The 20,523-nt window shown below is 43.5% G+C and overlaps 1 protein-coding gene across 3 annotated transcripts in view; it reads left to right on the top strand.

Moving 5' to 3' along the window:
• Nucleotides 1-2,047: 2,047 nt before the first annotated feature.
• Nucleotides 2,048-20,523, top strand: part of LOC139550768 (zinc finger SWIM domain-containing protein 5-like) — a 52,405-nt gene continuing 33,929 nt past the window's right edge. For 2 of the 3 annotated variants that reach the window (XM_071361901.1, XM_071361900.1), the window contains exon 1: nucleotides 2,049-2,606. In XM_071361901.1, coding sequence (XP_071218002.1) covers nucleotides 2,108-2,606 — 499 coding nt within the window. In that variant the 5' untranslated portion in view covers nucleotides 2,049-2,107. Of the gene's footprint in view, nucleotides 2,607-20,523 lie in introns of all 3 variants that reach the window. The other variant, XM_071361903.1, reaches the window with a different exon arrangement.

Genomic DNA, 20,523 nt, shown 5'->3' with positions numbered 1-20,523 from the left:
CAGGGACGTGACTCTGACAGAGCTCCAGAGTTCCTCTATGGAGATGGGAGAACCTTACAGAAGGACAACCATCTCTGCTACACTCCATCAATCAGGCCTTTATGGTAGAGTGGCCCGACGGAAGCCACTGCTCAGTAAAAGGCACATGATAGCCCGCTTGGGAGTTTGCCAGAAGGCACCTAAAGGACTCTCAGACCATGAGAAACAAGATTCTCTGGTCGGATGAAACCAAGATTGAACTCTTTGGCCTGAATGCCAAGCGTCACGTCTGGAGGAAACCTGGCATCATGCTGTGGGGATGTTTTTCAGCGGCAGGGACTGGGAGACTAGTCAGGTGTCAAGGGAAAGATGAACGGAGCAAAGTACAGAGAGATCCTTGATGAAAACCTGCTCCAGAGCACTTAGGACCTCAGACTGAAGCGAAGGTTCATCTTCCAACATGACAACGACCCTAAATACACAGCCAAGACAATGCAGGAGTGGCTTTAGCGCAAGTCTCTGATTGTCCTTGAGTGGTCCAGCCAGAGCTCGGACTTGAACCCAATCGAACATCTCTGGAGAGACCTAAAAATAGCTGTGCAGCAACGCTCCCCATCCAACCTGCAGAGAAAAATGGGAGAAACTCCCCAAATACATTTGCGCCAAGCTTGTAGCGTCATGCCCAAGAAGACTTGAGGCTGTAATCGTTGCCAAAGGTGCTTCAACAAAGTACTGAGTAAAGAGCCTGTGAATACTTATGTAAATGTTATATATATATATTTTTTGTTATATCCTGTTTTTGCTTTGTCATTATGGGGTATTGTGTGTAGATTGATGAAGGGGGAAAAAACGATTTAATCAATTTTAGAATAAAGCTGTAACGTAACAAAATGTGGAAAAAGTGAAGGGGTCTGAACACTTTTCAAATGCACTGTATCTTGGTGAATATTATTATTGATATTATTTAACTAATTTACATGTTTGAATATATGTCCTCTTCTCAGTGCTGGCATATTTGTAAATGTTTGTGAATACGGTCTGTCAATTCACCAGATCTGACACCTAATGAGTACTCTGAAGATATGTATTTGCTGCATTGGAAACATTGACATTTGTTCTAGAAGTAAATGGTGTAAATTTGATTTGCAAGTCAGTGCTTGTAATACATCTTAAAGAAAGATACTTATTAGTAAAATAGGTCTATGCAGCATAGGCAGGGATTACTGGAGGGAAGAGTTTTCACTACTTGGATGTGTTCATTTTATTTCCATAATGCCATGTTTATTTCAAACATTCTTTATGATTTATTGGACACTAATGTGGTTATTTTGGTTGTCATTCATAATTTGAATATATAGACTAAGGTTGAAGTTGAGGTGAGCATGATGTGTCTGTCTTGTTACAGACTACACACACAGAGCCGCCTCTTCCTATACACCAACCAAACCAACAGGCAGACTACGCACTGCGTCCGGTTTATGAACTCAGTCAGAGTGTCAGTTTACTGTTGAGAGTGATAAAAGTATAAAAACACAGGGTGCAAGTTCGGAATTTGCTAGTGCATCAGCAGTTGTTCAGTTGTTATGTTAGTCACCCAATTAGCAAATGTCAGCTAAATATTTTCAATTGCTAGGTAAGGTAGTCTAGCCAGCTATCTAAATCTTGTAGTAGGCCTATTCATTACCAAATTACCAACCGAGCATGCAGGGCATGTGCTCAGGGGCCCTAAACCTCCAGGGGGCCCCATTGCTTTTGTTAGTCACTCTCAAACAGATATCATATGAACATGGCATAAGTCATGGCAAAATGTGTACAATTGCTTCAAAACTTTCTCACCATGGCAAAAATGATAGAATCTCGCCTAGGGCCCCCAGAAGGCTAGAGGCGGCACTGCACACACACACACACACACACACACACACACACACACACACACACACACACACACACACACCAAGAGGCCGGTAGCGGTGGCGCGTTGTCAGTGCAGTATCGCGATTGGGGAGTGTTTGTTATTGGTGGTGACGTATACACCCCATCAACCCCACTCCCTCCTCTCTGGTTGTGCAGTGTCTCATTTGTGCAATTCTGAAGCTGGTCGTCTGTTCTCAGTGTTTATCTGGACGTCATGGCGGAGGGACGTGGAGAGCTACCGCCTCAGCCGCCACTTCATCTATCTTTACCCCCGGCCAGCAAGCGACCGTGCTTGCGCCCGGCTCCCCGAGGGCCTGGTCCGGGGCCTGGTCCGGGTTTTCCGAACTCTCGGTTTCGCTGCCCGGAATCTCTGTTGGACTGTGCCGCGAAGGCTGTAGCGGAGAAATGGGCCTTTGAGAGGGTGGAGGAGCGCTTCGAGCGGATCCCAGAGCCAGTACAGCGCCGTATAGTGTACTGGTCCTTTCCGAGGAACGAAAGGGAAATATGTATGTATTCGTCGTTTCAGTGCCGCGTCGCAGGCGAAGAGGGTCCGGCGGTGGGCACAGTGGCTCCCGCTGGATCCGGGTCTGTCCCTGGAGGGGTTACCAATACGACGGCCGCTGCCGGGGCAGCGGGCACCGGAGATGGACTGCCTTTCCGCCGAGGCATACGGCTTTTGGAGACTGGTTGTGTGGAAAATGTCTTACAAGTCGGTAAGTGGAACAAAAGTAGCACTTTGCCCTTGTCCCTCTTCTCCTCTTAAACAGCTTTTCACATGAATCTGTACCAGCTAACTCGGTCAAGGCAGGGTAGGATGGCTTCTAGGAATTATAAGTTTTTCCATACAAACAAAAGTATTGAAAACCTGGTCTATGTTGATGCAATTTTAGCATACGCCAATATTAATTTGGTTTGGATCGAATTAAGTGAGCAGAATGATCAACATTCGATTTGCAAATTCAGATGTCTGGCTAGGCTACTCTGTTTCAGTGGGAAGCAGGATACGTTGGTCTGTATCAGTTTAGCTGTTAATAAATTAAAGGGCTGTCAGTTGAGGAGCCTTTATTGTAGCCGTTTGTTAAAATGTGACTGTGGTTTTACCCACACGAACTGAGACAAAGTATAATTTCCATAGCCTCAATATAGCACTGACTCGCTTCACATTACGTTGAGTCGATTGAGCCGACCCAGCTATGTGTTGGCAACATTTAGCACTTTTCTTTCGTCGTCCAGGGCTACAGTATGGAAGGCTACGCTTTCCGTGCGCCGGACTGGCGGCTGAGGGGATCTAACACACGCGAATAAAATGGATCTCCCTTAGTCAGTTTTACATTTTTATTATTTTACAACTCGATTGTGTCTTTTTGATAGATAAAGAGTAGTTTGTGTTAGACAAAGGCGGTTATTGGATATCTTATTATAATTAAGCCAACATAAGCCGCTTTGATCCAAATCCTATATCTTTTGTTTATTTGCTAGTTGGACAAGACAAAGGACTCGTATCCAATCTAGTATGGACATTTTTTTTCAATGTTAACCAAGCATCGAACGCAAGTTTGGAAGTATTAAAATAGATCCGGATGCCTTAAATTTTACAAAATCATATTAGTGCTGGGAAAATGTGTCTCAGGGTAGCTCCTCTGCTACACAATAGCTTTCCAGTTGAGATGATCAATATCCGTCTCGCATTTCCAATGCGATCACTGCAAAATAGCCACCACTGAGGGTTATTTTAGACCAAGGGACACTTCAGAGGCTCCTCTCTAACGAAATATTGTTTTATTCATGCGTCTGCCTCCATTAAAATGTTAGACATATCAAATCCTCATTATCTAAACCAATGGAGGGTTTGATTAACTTTTGTTTGGGGCTAGTGCTAGGAGCCAGATAAACATGTGGGTTTACACATCCCGACAACTGGAAACGGAATAGGCCTAGAACACGTTTTTATAGGTTACAGCAAAGACTGGGCTATTGGCCTATGTGGAAATGCTTTGATTTCATATTGTTTCTGTACAATATTACTTGAAAATAATAAAGCACACCATATTAATATTATACTCTAAAAACATGATGATAAATCCCAAAGTTCAGTAAGGCATAAGGAAATATGATAGCATGTAGAAATATAAAATCCACATGAATTATGCAGATATGTGTCTGACAAGAGACAGTCAATTTGTGAACTCAAGTGATTTCGCTATGGAAATGTGTGGCTGAGTATGAAAAAACAACTAACATCAGCACAGCGGAGTCTGAGTTGTCCCTTGAAATATAGGCTATAATGTGCCTCAAAAGAGACACTTACCAGAGTTAGCCGTAAATAATGTATTTTCCCTCCGGGTCAATACAGGCCTGTGTTTACCTTTTTATGAGCAAAATGGAAAGCAGGTAAATGTTCACAGATGGGTCCCTGAGATTTCTATAAAGTAGAAATGAAATCGTTTTCTGCCATTCTTTTGTGCATCTTGTCTCTCCAACCTTATATTTGTTTAAAAAAGACGACGGTACATTAACTTTGTTTACACTACCAAGCCTTTCTACAAAGTGCATACATTCCTATGGTATAAACCAGCTACAGATGAGGGTTGCTTGTGCCTTCAAAATATTTAGGATAGTTTTCTACTTGCTCTCTGTGACTGCCAGAACTAACCAGCTCCCTGTATCTTAACCATGCTGTGGGTCTCCTGGCATGTGATTTTTAATTTAGAGGGTTCTGTCTGGTGCTCCAGGCCAGCCTCAGCCTGCAAAGCAGATGGGCTGTTTATAAACTAACAGCTTATATGAAGCTGTGGAGAAACCCAGGAACATGTCATCTTTGGGAATGCAGCCCGTTTATGTTCTACCTTTTGGTATACTCAGTGAGTCTAGATTCGACGACTGGCACTTCTTCCTTGCTTGTTTGATTGTTCAGACAGAACATTCCACTCCTAGTCATCCAAAACCTTGTTACCTGCCTTGAGACGTTTAGCCAACTGTCAGAACAGGACAGGAGCAGGCCTGTTGCTAGCTCTGTCTCTCTCCATTGCCTCATGTCTGGATGGGCCCACCACTTCTTTTCACCAGAATTGTAATTCACATGCTGCAACAGTAAGCCCAAAAGTCCTTACTCAGCAATTTTTATTTGTGTCAATGGGGGCAAACTCATCTGCAGTCAGGACAGTTAGCATGCAGTGGCGCATAAATAAATTCAGTGTTTGGATTTTTAAAATGAATTAGTATAGGCGCGTAATCAGTTGAAGACAAGAATACCAGTTTGGCCCAGATATATGCCTTTGTCTGGTTTTACTTAACTCTAAAGTCCCTTATTGCATGTGAACTCATCACATTGCACATATTAGCCTGTGCTCATAATCTACTCAGGGCTTTAGTCATAATTAGAATAATCAAAGCTAGTTGTGTGTTTGTGTATAATCCCCCACACATGCCTAGCAGTCTCCTCATCGCCAGGCAGAATCTTATAAAGTCCTCAGAGAGGAGGTTCCAGCTTTGAGTCGGGCTTCAGGATTATTGGGTCATGCTTTGTTACCCAGCTGTAGAAAAGCCCTTGTTCACAGAAGGGGAGGAGGAGGGTCTGTGTGTGTGGTGGGGGGGATTGTTATAAACATGGTCCTCTCTCTACCTCACCACGTTGTTTCATAAAGCCGTAAAATAGGTCCCCCTCTTTGAAGCTTCACCGACTTCCACTAGAGACGAAGCCATGCTTATGCTGGATTATGCAATTTAGCTCTTGAGATTCCTGTGACAATGTTTGGGGGGGGGGTTCAAGTCATGTGGGGCTTCTGCTATGAAGAGAGGGTTTAAGGGTGGCAGGTAGCCTAGCGGTTAAGACTGTTGGGCCTGTTGGGTTTGAATCCCTGAGCAGACTAGGTGAAAAACAATCTGTCTGTGCCCTTGAGCAAGGCACTTAACCCTAATTGCTCCTGTAAGTCGCTGTGGATAAGAGTTTCTGCTAAATGACTAAAGTGTAAGTAAAAGGAAGTGATTGAGCTCAGCCAGGTCCATTCCTAGTCATCGACGATGTACCTCAGCCATGACTCAAACAGGAGTCACCCACCTCTTGGATTTTTGTGTGGCAGAAACGATCATGCCTTTTTGTTTTTCCATCTTGGCATCTCATTTGTAATACCTGTATTGTGGAAGGCATTTTTGTGTGTTTGGGGGTTTTGTTAGAAATGACACATGGCAAAATAAGTTGCGTTTAAACTAGATGATGCCATGTTAATGCTGCGGGTAGACGGCTGTTTAAATGTCTGTTTCTCTCCTCTCATTCTGTTACATTTTGGCTCTTCTACCTCCCTACTACAAAATGAAAACTACCCATTTACTAATGACTAACCCATCGTGTCTAGTCTACATTAGAAAATGGATATGTATAGTTAGTAAATCTGTGCATCTACTAATGGACTTTACTTAGTCTATCCATTATTTGTTTTTGATGCAGAACCCTTCTATTTATTATCGGGCCCTTACTGTATGTTTTACCAAACTCAAGTGAGTTTGGAGGTTGTTTCTTGGCTCGATTTGAGGCAGATATTAATTTGTTACTCCTCAATCATGTCACCACTCATAGTTAGCCCTATCCACCTCATTTTCAAATGTTGCTATGGGACAGCCAAACAACAGAAGTGATGGGATCCACTTCCACTTTACCTCCCTACTGCAGCCCGCCGGTGCAAACTTGCCTCAAGTTGCTGGAGTAAATTATTAGGAGTCAATTTATAGAGCATAAAAGTAAAGTAAACATGTATAACATGTAAACATGTAACAAGTGTAACGATAAACTATAGGCTACATAGCCTAACTATAAAACGTTTGTGAGTATTGACACTAGAGGGTTTATTGTTCTACAGTCCTACACCTGTCAATCAACCAGTGGTGTAAAGTACTTAAGTAAAATACTTGGAAGTACTACTTATATAGGCCATCCAATGTATTCGGCGCATGTGACAAATAAAATTTGATTTGATTTAAGTCGTTTTTTGGGGGTATCTGTACTTTACTATTTATATTTTTGATAACGTTTACTTTTACTTCACCACATCCCTAAAAAAGTGATGTACTTTTTACTCCATACATTTTCCCTGACACCCAAAAGTACTCGTTACATTTTGAATGCTTAGCAGGACAGGAAAATTGTCTAATTCACACACTTATCACGATAACATCCCAGGTCATCTCTACTGCCTCTGATCTGGCGGACTCACTAAACACATGTTTCGTTTGTAAATTATGTCTCAGTGTTGGAGCATGCCCCTGGCTATCCGTAAAAATAATAATTATAATTATGCCATCTGGTTTGCTTTATATAAGGAATTTGAAATTATTTACACTTACTTTTGAAACTTAAGTATATTTAAAACCAAATACTTTTAGACTTGTACTCAAGTAGTATTTTACTGACTTACTTGAGTCATTTTCTACTCAAGTATACTTTTTCTACCATTGCATTCATCTGATCAACGTATCCTACTGCATGCTGCCTATTAATAAGGTGGTAGCAAGTCCATTCAGTGTGTGTTTTTTGTCATATTGACAACTGATAATAATAGGCTACTTTAATGTACATGTGTAGGCCTAATGAAAAATAATATAGTAACTCGTATTTAAATGACGCCGTTTAGCCTGCACATATTTTACAGCATGTCAATATTGCCTCGTTGCTCAAATGGTTTGCAAGTGATTTCCATTTTTCTAATGGTTGTCAAGTCCTTTGGGTCTTGTTTTACTGTGCTCATCTCTCTGTTTGTCCTGTGCAACTATTTGCAAATTGCAATGCATCAGTGCAACAATGTTATCATAACTGGCCAAAAGTGATCACACCAATGCACTTTCTCTCCTCAACTTTCCCTGACACTTAATTTGCTGTAGGCTTGTTTTACAATCAGCAATCAGCAAGAGCAAGTCTGCTCCACTATCAGGGCCGGCGTTATGTGCGGGCCCTAGGGGGCCTGGCCCGCCCTACCGGACCCCCTTGCCCGTCCAAATAAATATAGAAATATTTATTATTTATTTGACCGAGACGCGTGCCGACAAAGATTCATCTATCTCGGATTTAAGCATCCAAGTGAGCGAAACAGTGCCCCTCTGTCTCAGTATGTGTAGACCACAGGAGGTTGGTGGCACCTGAATTGGGGAGGACGGGGTTGTGGTAATGGCTGGAGTGGTATAAGTGGAATGTTATCAAACACAATAAACATGGTTTCCATGTGTTTGATGCCATTCCATTCCCTCCGGTCCAACCATTATGAGCTGTCCTCCCCTCCTCAGCCTCCACTGGTGTAGACAATGTATTGAATCTGATGCTGTCTGGACAAAAAGAGTATGGCATGTCATACTTTTTCTGGCCAGACAGCATCAGATACATGGGCCACTTATAGTAAGACAAAGGGGTGCTGTTGCTCTCCAGTTTCAGCAGAGAGGAAGAGACGAAGCGAGAGAACCCACTTTTGCCAAAATCTGCTCTGAATAAGCACAATGCATTTCTATCGGCATAATATGCAGACCTAAGCTTGTCGCCTGCATTCTCGGCTTTGGAACAACGACTCGCGTTGTTAGGGAGGAGACACGATCACCGTATCATTATATACAGATCTCTGGTTTCAGGCACTTGAGAATTAAAAAGGAAAGTTGGCGGGTGAACAATGCACTGTTCGGATGCTGGCTTCCCCTATAGTGTATTGATGTTTTGCCAAAATTTATATAATAATTACTTAATAAAATCCTTCAAAATACTTTACCAGAGAGTTTGACTTGGCCACAGAGGACCATTTAGCTTATTTAAAAAAAACAGCTGTGGATTGTTTCAAATCACAACTGCATAGGCCTATGCCTTTTTGTCAAGCCAGCTTTATGGGCAACGCGTGTGGTAATAGGCCCAGTTGATTACTGAGTTGCATCTGTCAGTAAAAAGCATCTAAAATGTGTGAAGATAATGTATCTGGAGTATCATTTAAAATGTTAAATTCATGCACGCGCATGCGTGGTCCTGTGGAAAAATCGGGCCTGCTTATAGAAATAAATACCCCTCCAACTGATTTTGTTCTGGCTCTGTCCACTATTGATTAGCCCTAGGCCTAAATTTTTAGACAAGAAAATGATTATTTCTACCTGGGCTACAACAACATAGTGCAATGAGAAATGTATCATTGTTAACAAGTGAGTACACAGTTATTGTCTATAGGCTGTAAACTGCTAGCCTGGCTGACTCACAACCCATGTGACTACACAGCGAGGCTGTTGTTAGCAAGACTAGTAAACTGCAGTGATATAGGCTAATTTGAATAACCGCTCAAACATCCTGTTTTGTTTCATGCCGAAATAACTGCATAGCCTACAGCCTAGGCCTGATTATGCAAGTATTTGGATCAGTTTGGGTCTTTTCTCGATAGTTTAGAAGGTCCAGAAAGTGTAAAGATAGGCAGCCTACTATATGCTTCTCCTTTCCAACTCCCCGCCCGTTGTAAATGCTGTAGCCTATTTTACATTCCGCAAGCAAGAGTGCATTTGTCCTCCAATAGGCTCTCAGTGAATAAAATATGTGGAAATAAGTGTCCAACAAGCTTTTGTACTCTGTTTCTTCCTGGGACTGCACAAGATTTAAGAGGAACAGCCTAGGCGGTGGAGAGGCCAGTTGTGTAATTGCGCAACAGAACAATGAAGACAGACAGACTCGAGACGTATAGCCTAACAGGCTGACGACACCGCTCTCGTCGCGTGCGGGAGCGTTGCAAAATAAATTAAGAAATCTATGATATTCAATTATTGCACCCACACTACTCGCGTGCGCCAACGAGCGTCTGTGTTGCCAAGGGCTAAAATAGGAATCAGTTCTATTTCTGACGCAGATCGCGCTGCAAGTCCTGTCTCTCCCATCTCCTCATTAGTTTGTAGAAGCAGGTACCCACGTGCCATCTCCTCATTGGTTATACCCACGTGGGTGACTGCAATATATATATATATATATAATATATTGCCAATTGCAATATAAAGTCAGGAGAAGAAAAAGCCTGGAAGGAAGAGAGATGACTAGAAACGATTCGGTTGACCGTTTTATGTATGGATTAATTGGCGGAGTAGAGGACCTTGTGCATTTCAGGTAAAATAACAGCTCAACGTTTATATCCCAGGACAAATTAGCTAGCAACAGCAAGCTAGCTAAATAGGACAAATTAGCTAACAAGTGCAAGCTAACTAGCTAAATTGCCATAAATGTTTAATGTTTTTCGACCTGTCCCCAAATTAATATAATTGGTTCAGAGTTTGTTTTGATATTTTAACCTGCGTGTCGTGATCACGCTTGGCGTGACAAAATATATTTATGCACGATGGCGCACGCGCGCAGCCGGTTTGAGTTCCATGTAAGTTAGAAGCGTATGCATATTAACCCATCCGTTTATAAAGAGAATATATCGTGTCAATTTACACGGTGGGGGGAAGAAGAAAAAAAGTGATCAGATTGGCTACCTATTATTTCGTTATGTGAACTCCAGTCCCCGGGCACGCACCTCGAAAAGCTACCGTATTGATTCTGTTTTTTAGGGACAATAAATGTATCCTACCTAGGCTACAACAACACAATATAATGCAGAATGTTATTGTTTTCAAGGGAGTAGAAAACTCTAGTCTGTAAACCACAGGGAATAGCTTATGTCATTTGAATAACCGCTCATAAGCCCAGCGTTTTGAATGCATATTAATTTAGAAATAACTGCATCTAGCCTGCCTGATTGGGCAGTCATTTGGATCAGTTATGCTTCTTTTTATCGTCAATTTAGCCGACAAGGTCCAGGCACTTTAGCAGGCCAGTAATATGGGTTATTTTCTCAGGATCTATCAGATAACAGAAACCTGCTAATGCAGGGATTCCTAGTGGCATGCATATGAATTATGACAATGTGAGTGTGCAGAGGAAGTCGTTGCATAGTTTCCATGTTATAAAAGCGTTCAAGAACAAGGTGGATATTTCTGAAGGTCTTTGTCTTAAGAGTGGTAACTCTCATTGTGGTCTTTGTATTCTAGGTCAAATATTACTCAGAACCTATACAAGTTTTTAAAAAGGGACCACTAATTCTGCTCCGTCTCTCATCGCCCAGACAGACAATATTTAATCAAGACAATTAATTCCATGCCTGCAAGCCTTAAAGACAATCAGCCAAACAGATCTTCTCTTCACACTTATTAGAACTCTCAGGTTTGAAGGGCACAGCCATTAAAATCCTTTTCTGTCTCTATCAAAGGAGAGAAATTAATTTGGTCAGGGGAAGGGAGCGGTGGGGAGGGGGGGCTTAAGTATGCAAAAGGATTAATCAGGGGAGAGTACAAAATGCTCCTTCTGATAAAGCAAGGTGAACACACACACACACACCCACACACACACAGAGCCTCTATAGTTGCTAGGCCAACACAATGTTGCTGTGAAGTTGTAGGAATGTGTTTATATAAGCTTTAGTGACTGACCCTGAGGACAGACCATGTAAAGAGGAGCCATGCTGACTGACTGACTTGACTGTATAGCCATGCTTCTTCCTCTCATGTGCCACATGGATTCAGATCTAGTCCCCAGTTACTGCTGCTTGTTTTCATGTTTACACTGGAACAAGATGATAACCAGCTACAGCACCATTCACATTCCACCCCTCTCATATAACGTGTGTTGTCTGTAGGGGTTTCATAACAATGATTTACCTTGGGTTCGGTGCATTCTCAAATGCTGAAAATCAATGTGACTTTGCCCCCTTTGCATTTGTTGCCCGCCTCCTGCCCAGCAATACCCTCTGATTGACTTTATCAGTAATACACACTGCTCAGCCCAGATCCCACACTTTTACAGACCTGACTTGTGGAAGAATATGCTGCTTGTTCTACAGGGAGATAATGGGTTTATTCATTCCACTGTCGATCACTGATCTCTAGCTTCCTCCATATTGATAGGTTGGGCCCAGTGGTAATGTTCAGGGTCCTCCTCCTCTCCATTCCCTGGCTGGAATGAGGGCCCCATGCACATACCTGCTGGTGGGTCATGTGCGTCAGTCACTAACCATTCCGCCTTTCATCCGTGTTTTATTGGAGCTAACAGCTTTCCGTAGCACACACATACACTGTTCCCTGCTCAAAGCCATAACACAGGGTCAAGGAGAATGACTGCAAAAGTTAGTTCCTATTGAAGCCATCATGCGTCAGTGGTGAGTTATCCTGTTAGTCCTCACACCAGCAGGTATATATTATACAGTTGTTATCACAAGGTGCTGCTGCTGCAATGTGACTTATTGTGGCCAGCTTGGAGATTATTATTACAGAGCTAATACTGGTTGTTGGGGTGGGATTGGCGTCTGTCTTACTCATTGTTAGAAAAAAGGTTTGGAACAAATCGGATGTTAGGTACTATATTTATAGGAATCCTATAAAGGTAAAATGATCGATTTGGGTGCAATACTTTTAACTTAATTTCTAAGAGATCAAATTTATATTTCAACAAAATAATGTTGCAGAAATGCTAATCTTATCTGTTCCTAACCACGGACACAATTTCAGAACAATCTGAGATGGTGGGGGTCAAAATCCTCTTTCTTGTGCTTTTAGAGGTGGAACGACTCTGAAAAGATTTGTCATGGGTCCTCGGGTCCTGAAAAATGTCTACAGCTGCACCATTGAGAGCATGCATCACAGGTTGGTATGGCAACTGCTTGGCATCCAACCGCAAGGTGCTACAGAAGGTAATGCGGACGATCCAGAACATCACTGGGGCCAAGCTCCCTGCCATCCAGGACCTCTATACCAGGTTGTGACAGAGGAAAGCCCTAAAAATGGTCAAAGACTCCAGCCACCCAAGTCGTAAACTGTTATCTCTGCTACTGCACGTCAATCAGTACTGAGGCACCATGTCTGGAACCAACAGCACCCTGAACAGCTTTTACCCCTAAGCCATAAGACTGCTAAATAGTTAGTCTATCTATTTTGTTAACTATCTGCATTGACCCTTTTTGTACAACCTTTTTTTGACTCATCATGCTGCTGCTACTGTTTACTATCGGTCATTTTATTCCTAGCTATATGTACACATCTACCACAATCTCATACCCCTGCACATTAACACGGTACTGGTACCCCTTGTATATAGCCATGTTAACGTTACTTGTTTTACTTTTCTATTGTTTTGCTATTTTCTTTCTCTTTGCAATGTTGGGAAGGGTCCGTAAGCATTTCACTGTTAGTCTACACCTGCTGTTTACCAAGAATGTGACAAATAAAATGTCATTAGATTTGAAATGCAAAATATCACCAGGGGTAATAAAAAGGCCATGGAAAGAGAAGGCAAATCAGCCCAAGGAATGGAAAAAGTGGTTGGGATACACAAATGGAATAGAGAGTAGGGAGAGATCATCAATCAACCCATATCCTGGGCTACTAAAGGATTGTGTGAAGCCAAGCAAAAACTCCTCCGACTTCCCTTCTGTCAAAGTCTTCAAATTTAGAGAGAGTGGCATCGGCACTGGGAATGTAACATAAAACTTGGAGAGGAGGAAATGCAGCCACAGAGCAACCAGCCTCTCCCATACAAGCCTTTTATCCAGCTGACTTTTGTGTGCTGGGAGTTGTGGCCAGTTCACATGGAAACTTAATTTTCTCCATCTGGACTGCAGGGAAGGCTAATGTGTTGAAGAAGGGGTCAAATATCCTGCCAGAGGGTAGAAACAGGAGAACGGGAGAGAGAAAGAAAGAATGAGAGCGAGGCCTCTGTGGCAGTCAGTTATGTGTGAAACATTATGCACATTTCTAGTGGGGAGACTCAGATTGTTGTTAAGATGCTTTGGCTATGTAAAAATCCTCTCTTATACAGTAGATGCTCTTCTTTTTGCTTGCTGCTCAAGTGACTAGTCTGGCATTGATCAAATCAAATACAATTGTATTTGTCACACGAGCCAAATACAACAGATGTAGACCTTACAGTGAAATGCTTACTTACACGCCCTTAACCAACAATGCAGTTTAAAGAAAAATAAGTGTTCGGTAAAAAATAAGTTGGAGGAAGAAAGAAATAAAAAGAACAAATTAAAGAGCAGCAGTAAAATAACAGTAGTGTGGCTATATACAGGGGGTACTGGTACAGAGTCAATGTGCAGGGGCACAGGTTAGTCGAGGTAATTGAGGTAATATGTACAGTTGAAGTCGGAAATGTATTTGGCTAAGGTGTATGTACATTTCAACTCACCCTTTCACAGTTGCTGACATTTAATCCTGGTAAAAAAAAGTCCCTGTTTTAGGTCAGTTAGGATCACCACTTTATTTTAAGAATGTGAAATGTCAGAATAATAGTAGAGAGAATGATTTATTTCAGCTTTTATTTCTTTCATCACATTCCCAGTGGGTCAGAAATTTACATACACTCAATTAGTATTTGGTAGCATTGCTTTTTAAATTGTTTAACTTGGGTCAAACGTTTTGGATAGCCTTCCACACGCTTCCCATAATAAGTTGGGTGAATTTTGGCCCAATCCTCCTGACAGAGCTGGTGTAACTGAGTCAGGTTTGTAGGCCTCCTTACTCGCACACACTTTTTTCAGTTCTGCCCACAAATGTTCTATGGGATTGGGGTCAGGGCGTTGTGATGGCCACTCCAATACCTTGACTTTGTTGTCCTAAAGCCATTTTGCCACAACTTTGGAAGTATGCTTGGGGTCATTGTCCATTTGGAAGACCCATTTGCGACCAAGCTTTACTTCCTGACTGATGTCTTGAGATGTTGCTTCAATATATCCACATAATTTTCCTCCCTCATGATGCCATTTATTTAGAGAAGTGCACCAGTCCCTCCTGCAGCAAAGCACCCCCACAATATGCTGCCACCCTCGTGTTTTACTGTTGGGATGATGTTCTTCGGCTTGCAAGCATCCCCCTTTTTCCTCCAAACATAACGATGGTCATTATGGCCAAACAGTTCTATTTTTGTTTCATCAGACCAGAGGACATTTCTCCAAAAAGTACGATTTCTGTCCCCATGTGCAGTTGCAAATCGTAGTCTGGCTTTTTTATGGTGGTTTTGGAGCAGTGGCTTCGTTCTTGCTGAGCGGCCTTTTAGGTTATGTCGATATAGGACTCGTTTTACTGTGGATATAGATACTTTTGTACCTGTTGCCTCCAGAATCTTCACAGGGTCCTTAGCTGTTGTTCTGGGATGGATTTGCACTTTTCGCACCAAAGTACGTTCATCTCTAAGAGACAGAACGTGTCTCCTTCCTGAGCGGTATGATGGCTGCGTGGTCCCATGCTGTTTATACTTGCGTACTATTGTTTGTACAGATGAAGGTGGTACCTTCAGGTGTTTGGAATTGCTCCCAAGGATGAACCAGGTCTACAAGTTTTTTTTCTGAGGTCTTGTCTGATTTCTTTTGATTTTCCCATGATGTCAAGCAAAGAGGCACTGAGTTTGAAGGTAGGCCTTGAAATACATCCACAGGCACACCTCCAATTGACTCAAATGATGTCAATTAGCCTATCAGAAGCTTCTAAAGCCATGACATCATTTTCCGGAATTTCCCAAGCTGTTTAAAGTCACAGTCAACTTAGTGTATGTAAACTTCTGACCCACTGGAATTGTGATACAGTGAAATAATCTGTCTGTAAACAATTGTTGGAAAAATTACTTGTCATGCACAAAGTAGATGTCCTAACCGACTTGCCAATACCTGTAGTTTGTTAACAATACATTTGTGGAGTGGTTGAAAAATGAGTTTTAATGACTCCAACCTAAGTGTATGTAAACTTCTAACTTCAACTGTACATGTAGGTAGATTTAAAGTGACTATGCATGGATAATAAACAGAGTAGCAGCAGTGTAAAAGAGGGGTCTGGGTAGCCCATTGATTAGCTGTTCAGGAGTCTTATGGCTTGGGGGGTAGAAGCTGTTAAAAAGCCTTTTGGACCTTGACTTGGCACTCCAGTACTTCTTGCCATGCAGTAGCAGAGAACAGTCTATGACTAGGGTGGCTGGAGTCTTTGACAATTTTTAGGGCCTTCCTCTGACCGCCTGGTATAGAGGTCCTGGATGGCAGGAAGCTTGGCCCCAGTGATGTACTATGCTGTAAGCACTACCCTCTGTAGTGCCTTGCAGTCGGAGGCCGAGCAGTTGCCATACCAGGCAGTGACGCAACCAGTCAGGATGCTCTCGATAGTGCAGCTGTTGAACTGTTGAGGACCCATGCCAAATCTTTTTAGTTTCCTGAAGGGGGAATAGGCTTTGTCATACCATCTTCACGACTGTCTTGGTGTGTTTGGACCATGATAGTTTGTTGGTAATGTGGACACCAAGCTCTCAACCTGCTCCACTACAGCCCTGTCGATGAGAATGGGGGAGTGCTCGGTCTTCCTTTTCCTGTAGTCCACGATGAGCTCCTTTGTCTTGCTCACATTGAGGAGAGATTGTTGTCCTGGCACCAGGTCTCTGACCTCCTCACTATATGCTGTATCATCATTGCCCGTGATCAGGCCTACCACTGTGTCGTCGGCAAACTTAATGATGGTGTTGGAGTCGTGCCTGGCCGTGCAGTTATGGGTGGACAGAGAGTACAGGAGGGGACTGAGCACACACCCCTGATTCCTCGTGTTGAGGATCAGCGTGGCAGATGTGTTGTTACCTACCCTTACCACCCGGCGGTGGCATGTCAGGAAGTCCAGGATCCAGTTGCAGAGGGAGGTGTTTAGTCCCAGGGTCCTGAGCTTTGAGGGCACTATGGTGTTGAAAGCTGAGCTGTAGTCATTGAATAGCATTCTCACGTAAGTGTTCCATTTGACCAGGTGGGAAAGAGCAGTGTGGAGTGCAATAGAGATTGCGTCATCTGTGGATCTGTTGGGGCGGTATGAACATTGGAGTGGGTCTAGGGTTTCTGGGATATGGTGTTGATGTAAGCCATGACCAGCCTTTCAAAGCACTTCATGGCTACAGACGTGAGTGCCATGGGTCGGTAGTCATTTAGGCAGGTTACCTTGGTGTTCTTGGGCACAGGGACTATGGTTGCCTGCTAGAAACATGTTGGTATTACAGACTCTGACACGGAGAGGTTGAAAATGTCAGTGAAGACACTTGCCAGTTGGTCAGTCCATGCTCAGAGTACACGTCCTGGTAATCCGTCTGGCCCTACGGCCTTGAATGTTGACCTGTTTAAAGGTCTTCCTCACATCGGCTGTGGAGAGCGTGATCCCCGTCGTCCGGATCACCAAGGGATCATTTTGATGCGGTGCACTTTAAGATCCATTCTTCATTTTATTGACCAAAAAATGTAATTTCTCTTCAGCCAATATTTTCGTGTTTCATTGAATTAATGGGCTGTTTTAACAGCTCTGAATATTGATGTAAACTAAACGATTCAACCACAGCACGTCTCTACTATAAAATTCATGGTATGGCCACAAAGTGGAGGTCGCGTTTGCACACATTTTGTTCTTCCGAAGCCACCTGATGACCTTTTTTCTGTCTGGGATATGTCCTGTAATTGCTGTCCATATAAATGTTAGAGTATCGCCCTGTCTCCGTACTGCTCTAGAGACTGAGGCGCTGCCCCAAATGGGACCCTATACTCTATAGTGCACTATGTAGTGAATAGTGTGCCATTTGGGGTGCAGCCTGGGATGAGGTAGAGATTTCAAGATGAGCATCAAGGATTTTCTGAGCCAATTAGATTTGGCCTTTTAACTCTGTCCATTATAGCTGTGTTTGGTCACCATTGTTTGTTCTGTGTCGAACAGCAACTGTCAATGTCACAGACCGAGGGCCGTTACAGTGGTAACTCTTCAACCTTTCCATAGAAATGAAACAATTTCCCCCCAGACCTGAAAGGCAGTGGGTAATGCTATTTGTAGTCATTTGAACAGATATTGGTCAGAAAGTCTGTTTCACTCAAAAACCGGCAGTTACTATTGCAATGGTCACGTGTTGAACAGCAGGCCTCGACAATGGGGTGCTGTTACTATAAGCAAGACAGTAACTGCAGCCCATAGCTCCTTATTGTGGAGCACATTAGCATGACGTTCTGTTAAGCCATTTCCAGTTGTCATGGAAAATGTCTATTAGCTTTTTCAGCGTTACAATTGCTGATAGTTAAGCGAGCGGGAATAAAGATACTTTCCACCTCTGTTGTCTTGTGTTTTAATGGTAATTTGTCCAAGCCGACTGTGTCCTCTCTGCGTTCATAGGTGTTCATGTAAGTGAGGTCTTATTATTGTCATAGAGCATTAGGGTCTGCTAGCAACTCTATTTATAAACACAAAGAAACAACACAACCACCACAGCCGATACATGCCCACACCTGTCCATGAACAAACACAAGTACGCAGTAACTCTACGCCAGCATCGCTCAATTGTCAGTTATTAGGCCTACACCAGAGACGGGGGAGTGAATATCTAGCTCTAAGTTATTCAAAGCAGTTAAAACCAGTCCCTGTTTTTGCATTGAAAAATTGTACTCCCTGTTAAATATTGATAGCCTCCTCAAGCTAAAGCCTGGCTAAGTAGAAATGGTGCATAATTGTATTGTGGGGCTGCTACTCATTACTCAGGCTTGTCTATTAAATGAACACAATATAAATACCAATTGCTCTGGTCTCTCCTCTCTCTCTCTCCTTCTGCCTACCGGCTCTCTTTTTCAATATGGGCTAATGACAGGGCTGCGTTTCCCTGCAGTGGTTCTGCTGATACGGCCCATTAGGCACTTGGTTCTCACAGCCAGGCAGCTGAATGAACAGATGACTGCAGGAAAAAGGGGTGGAGGGTAGAGGAGGAGGGGTAAGGGAAAAAAAGAACTGAAAGGCAGAGTAAATAAGCAACCTGTCACCTCCCCCACCAGTGGTGACAAAAAAAGCTACGGCACCCCGGCGAAGGAAGCTGGCGTCAGAGACACCTCATTAGTCTCCCACAACCCTGACTGACACACTGCATGCCACGGAGAGAGGGAGCGAGGGAGAGGGGACACGCAAACATGCAGAGAGAGAGAGAGAGAGAGAGAGAGAGAGAGAGAGAGAGAGAGAGAGAGAGAGAGAGAGAGAGAGAGAGAGAGAGAGAGAGAGAGAGAGAGAGAGTGGGGGGAGAGGGAGGGAGAGAGAGAGAGAGAGAGAGAGTGGGAGGAGAGAGAGGAGAGAGAGAGAGAGAGAGAGAGAGAGAGAGAGAGAGAGAGAGAGAGAGAGAGAGAGAGAGAGAGAGAGAGAGAGAGAGAGAGAGAGAGAGAGAGAGAGAGAGAGAGAGAGAGAGAGAGAGAGAGAGAGAGAGAGAGAGAGAGAGAGAGAGAGAGAGAGAGAGAGAGAGAGAGAGAGAGAGAGAGAGAGAGAGAGAGAGAGAGAGAGAGAGAGAGAGAGAGAGAGAGAGAGAGAGAGAGAGAGGGGACACGGACAGAACAGCCAGTACGCCTCTTGCCCTACCCTGCAACATGATTAATGTGGGCAACAGCCGCGGGGCTGTGGGCTGCGTCTGAACCCCTAGCCCCCATGCTCTCTTTCACAGCCCCCTAACCTCAAGCTGCACCTCCTCCTCCTCCCGTCCAACGTCCCAGCTTTCCCCGGTCGCTCGGCTCACTAACAAAGGTGGTGCCACTGAAGACGCAGTATGGAATTGTAATCCAATATGGCCTCTGACTGCAGCCTAGCTGCCCTGCATTGAAAGGAGACGGAGGTGGAACTCACTGGTTGTGTCTGAATGGCACCCTATTCCCTACATAGTGCACACAAATGGTTCTGGTCAAAAGTAGTGCACTTTTAATAGGGAATAAGGTGCAATTTCAGAAACAGCCATTGGCTTGGCTCAGTTCACCTCTTGTTCCCCCCACAAATACCGGGAAACCAAACCACAAGGTTGGCTGTATAAATTGAGCTCAGGAAGTATAGTGACTCCTCTGGACATGTATAAATGGTACTGGTATTCCCCTGTCATTATACCGAACTGGTACTTGAGAACATTCCCCCTCTGCTCCCAATGTGTGTCTAGTTTCCTGTCCTTCATTTTACACTGAATTTCCAGAGTGTCTGCACTGTACAGAAGTCATGTATGTGGAGTCGCTCTGGATAAGAGCGTCTGCTAAATGACTTAAATGTAATGTAAATGAGTAAGGGGATAGACAACCATGGAAAGCCCTGGTCTGCCTGCCCAGCGCTGCTGATGGCCAGAGGTGAAGGGGAGGCGACCCACCCGGGTGAGTGTGTGTTTGAATGGAGAGATTCTGGTAGATGTCATGGTCTAACAGGATCAGGCTGCCCCCCCCCCCCCCCCCCCACACACACACACTACCACCACCTCACTCCCTACGCCCCTTTTTCTTAGCATAGTGGTATTATGAAAAGCACTAGCAGTGGATATGATATTGGTGTTTTATAAGCATGGTTCTAAAAAAAAATGATACTACATACACCTTGGTCCCTAGTTATTAGTTGACTGGTAAGGTTTAGGCCTAGTAGAAATGTGCTACGCCTGTTGTATACAATACTGACCGTCTCTGGTCTCATGATGTCAGAAGTGCTGAGCAAGCACTACAACGACAGACTAGCCAACCATTCATCAGCTACACTCCACAGGCGCTTATTTAAATTAGACATATGGATGTTCGTGGTTAATAACTACCATTAGTAGTTACTCACAGCTGTAGGATCATT

The sequence above is a fragment of the Salvelinus alpinus genome, chromosome 23, assembly GCF_045679555.1.
Source record: "Salvelinus alpinus chromosome 23, SLU_Salpinus.1, whole genome shotgun sequence".
Lineage (NCBI taxonomy): Eukaryota > Metazoa > Chordata > Actinopteri > Salmoniformes > Salmonidae > Salvelinus > Salvelinus alpinus.
Note: the sequence above shows the minus strand (reverse complement) of the source record. Positions and strands in the feature narration are given on the sequence as shown.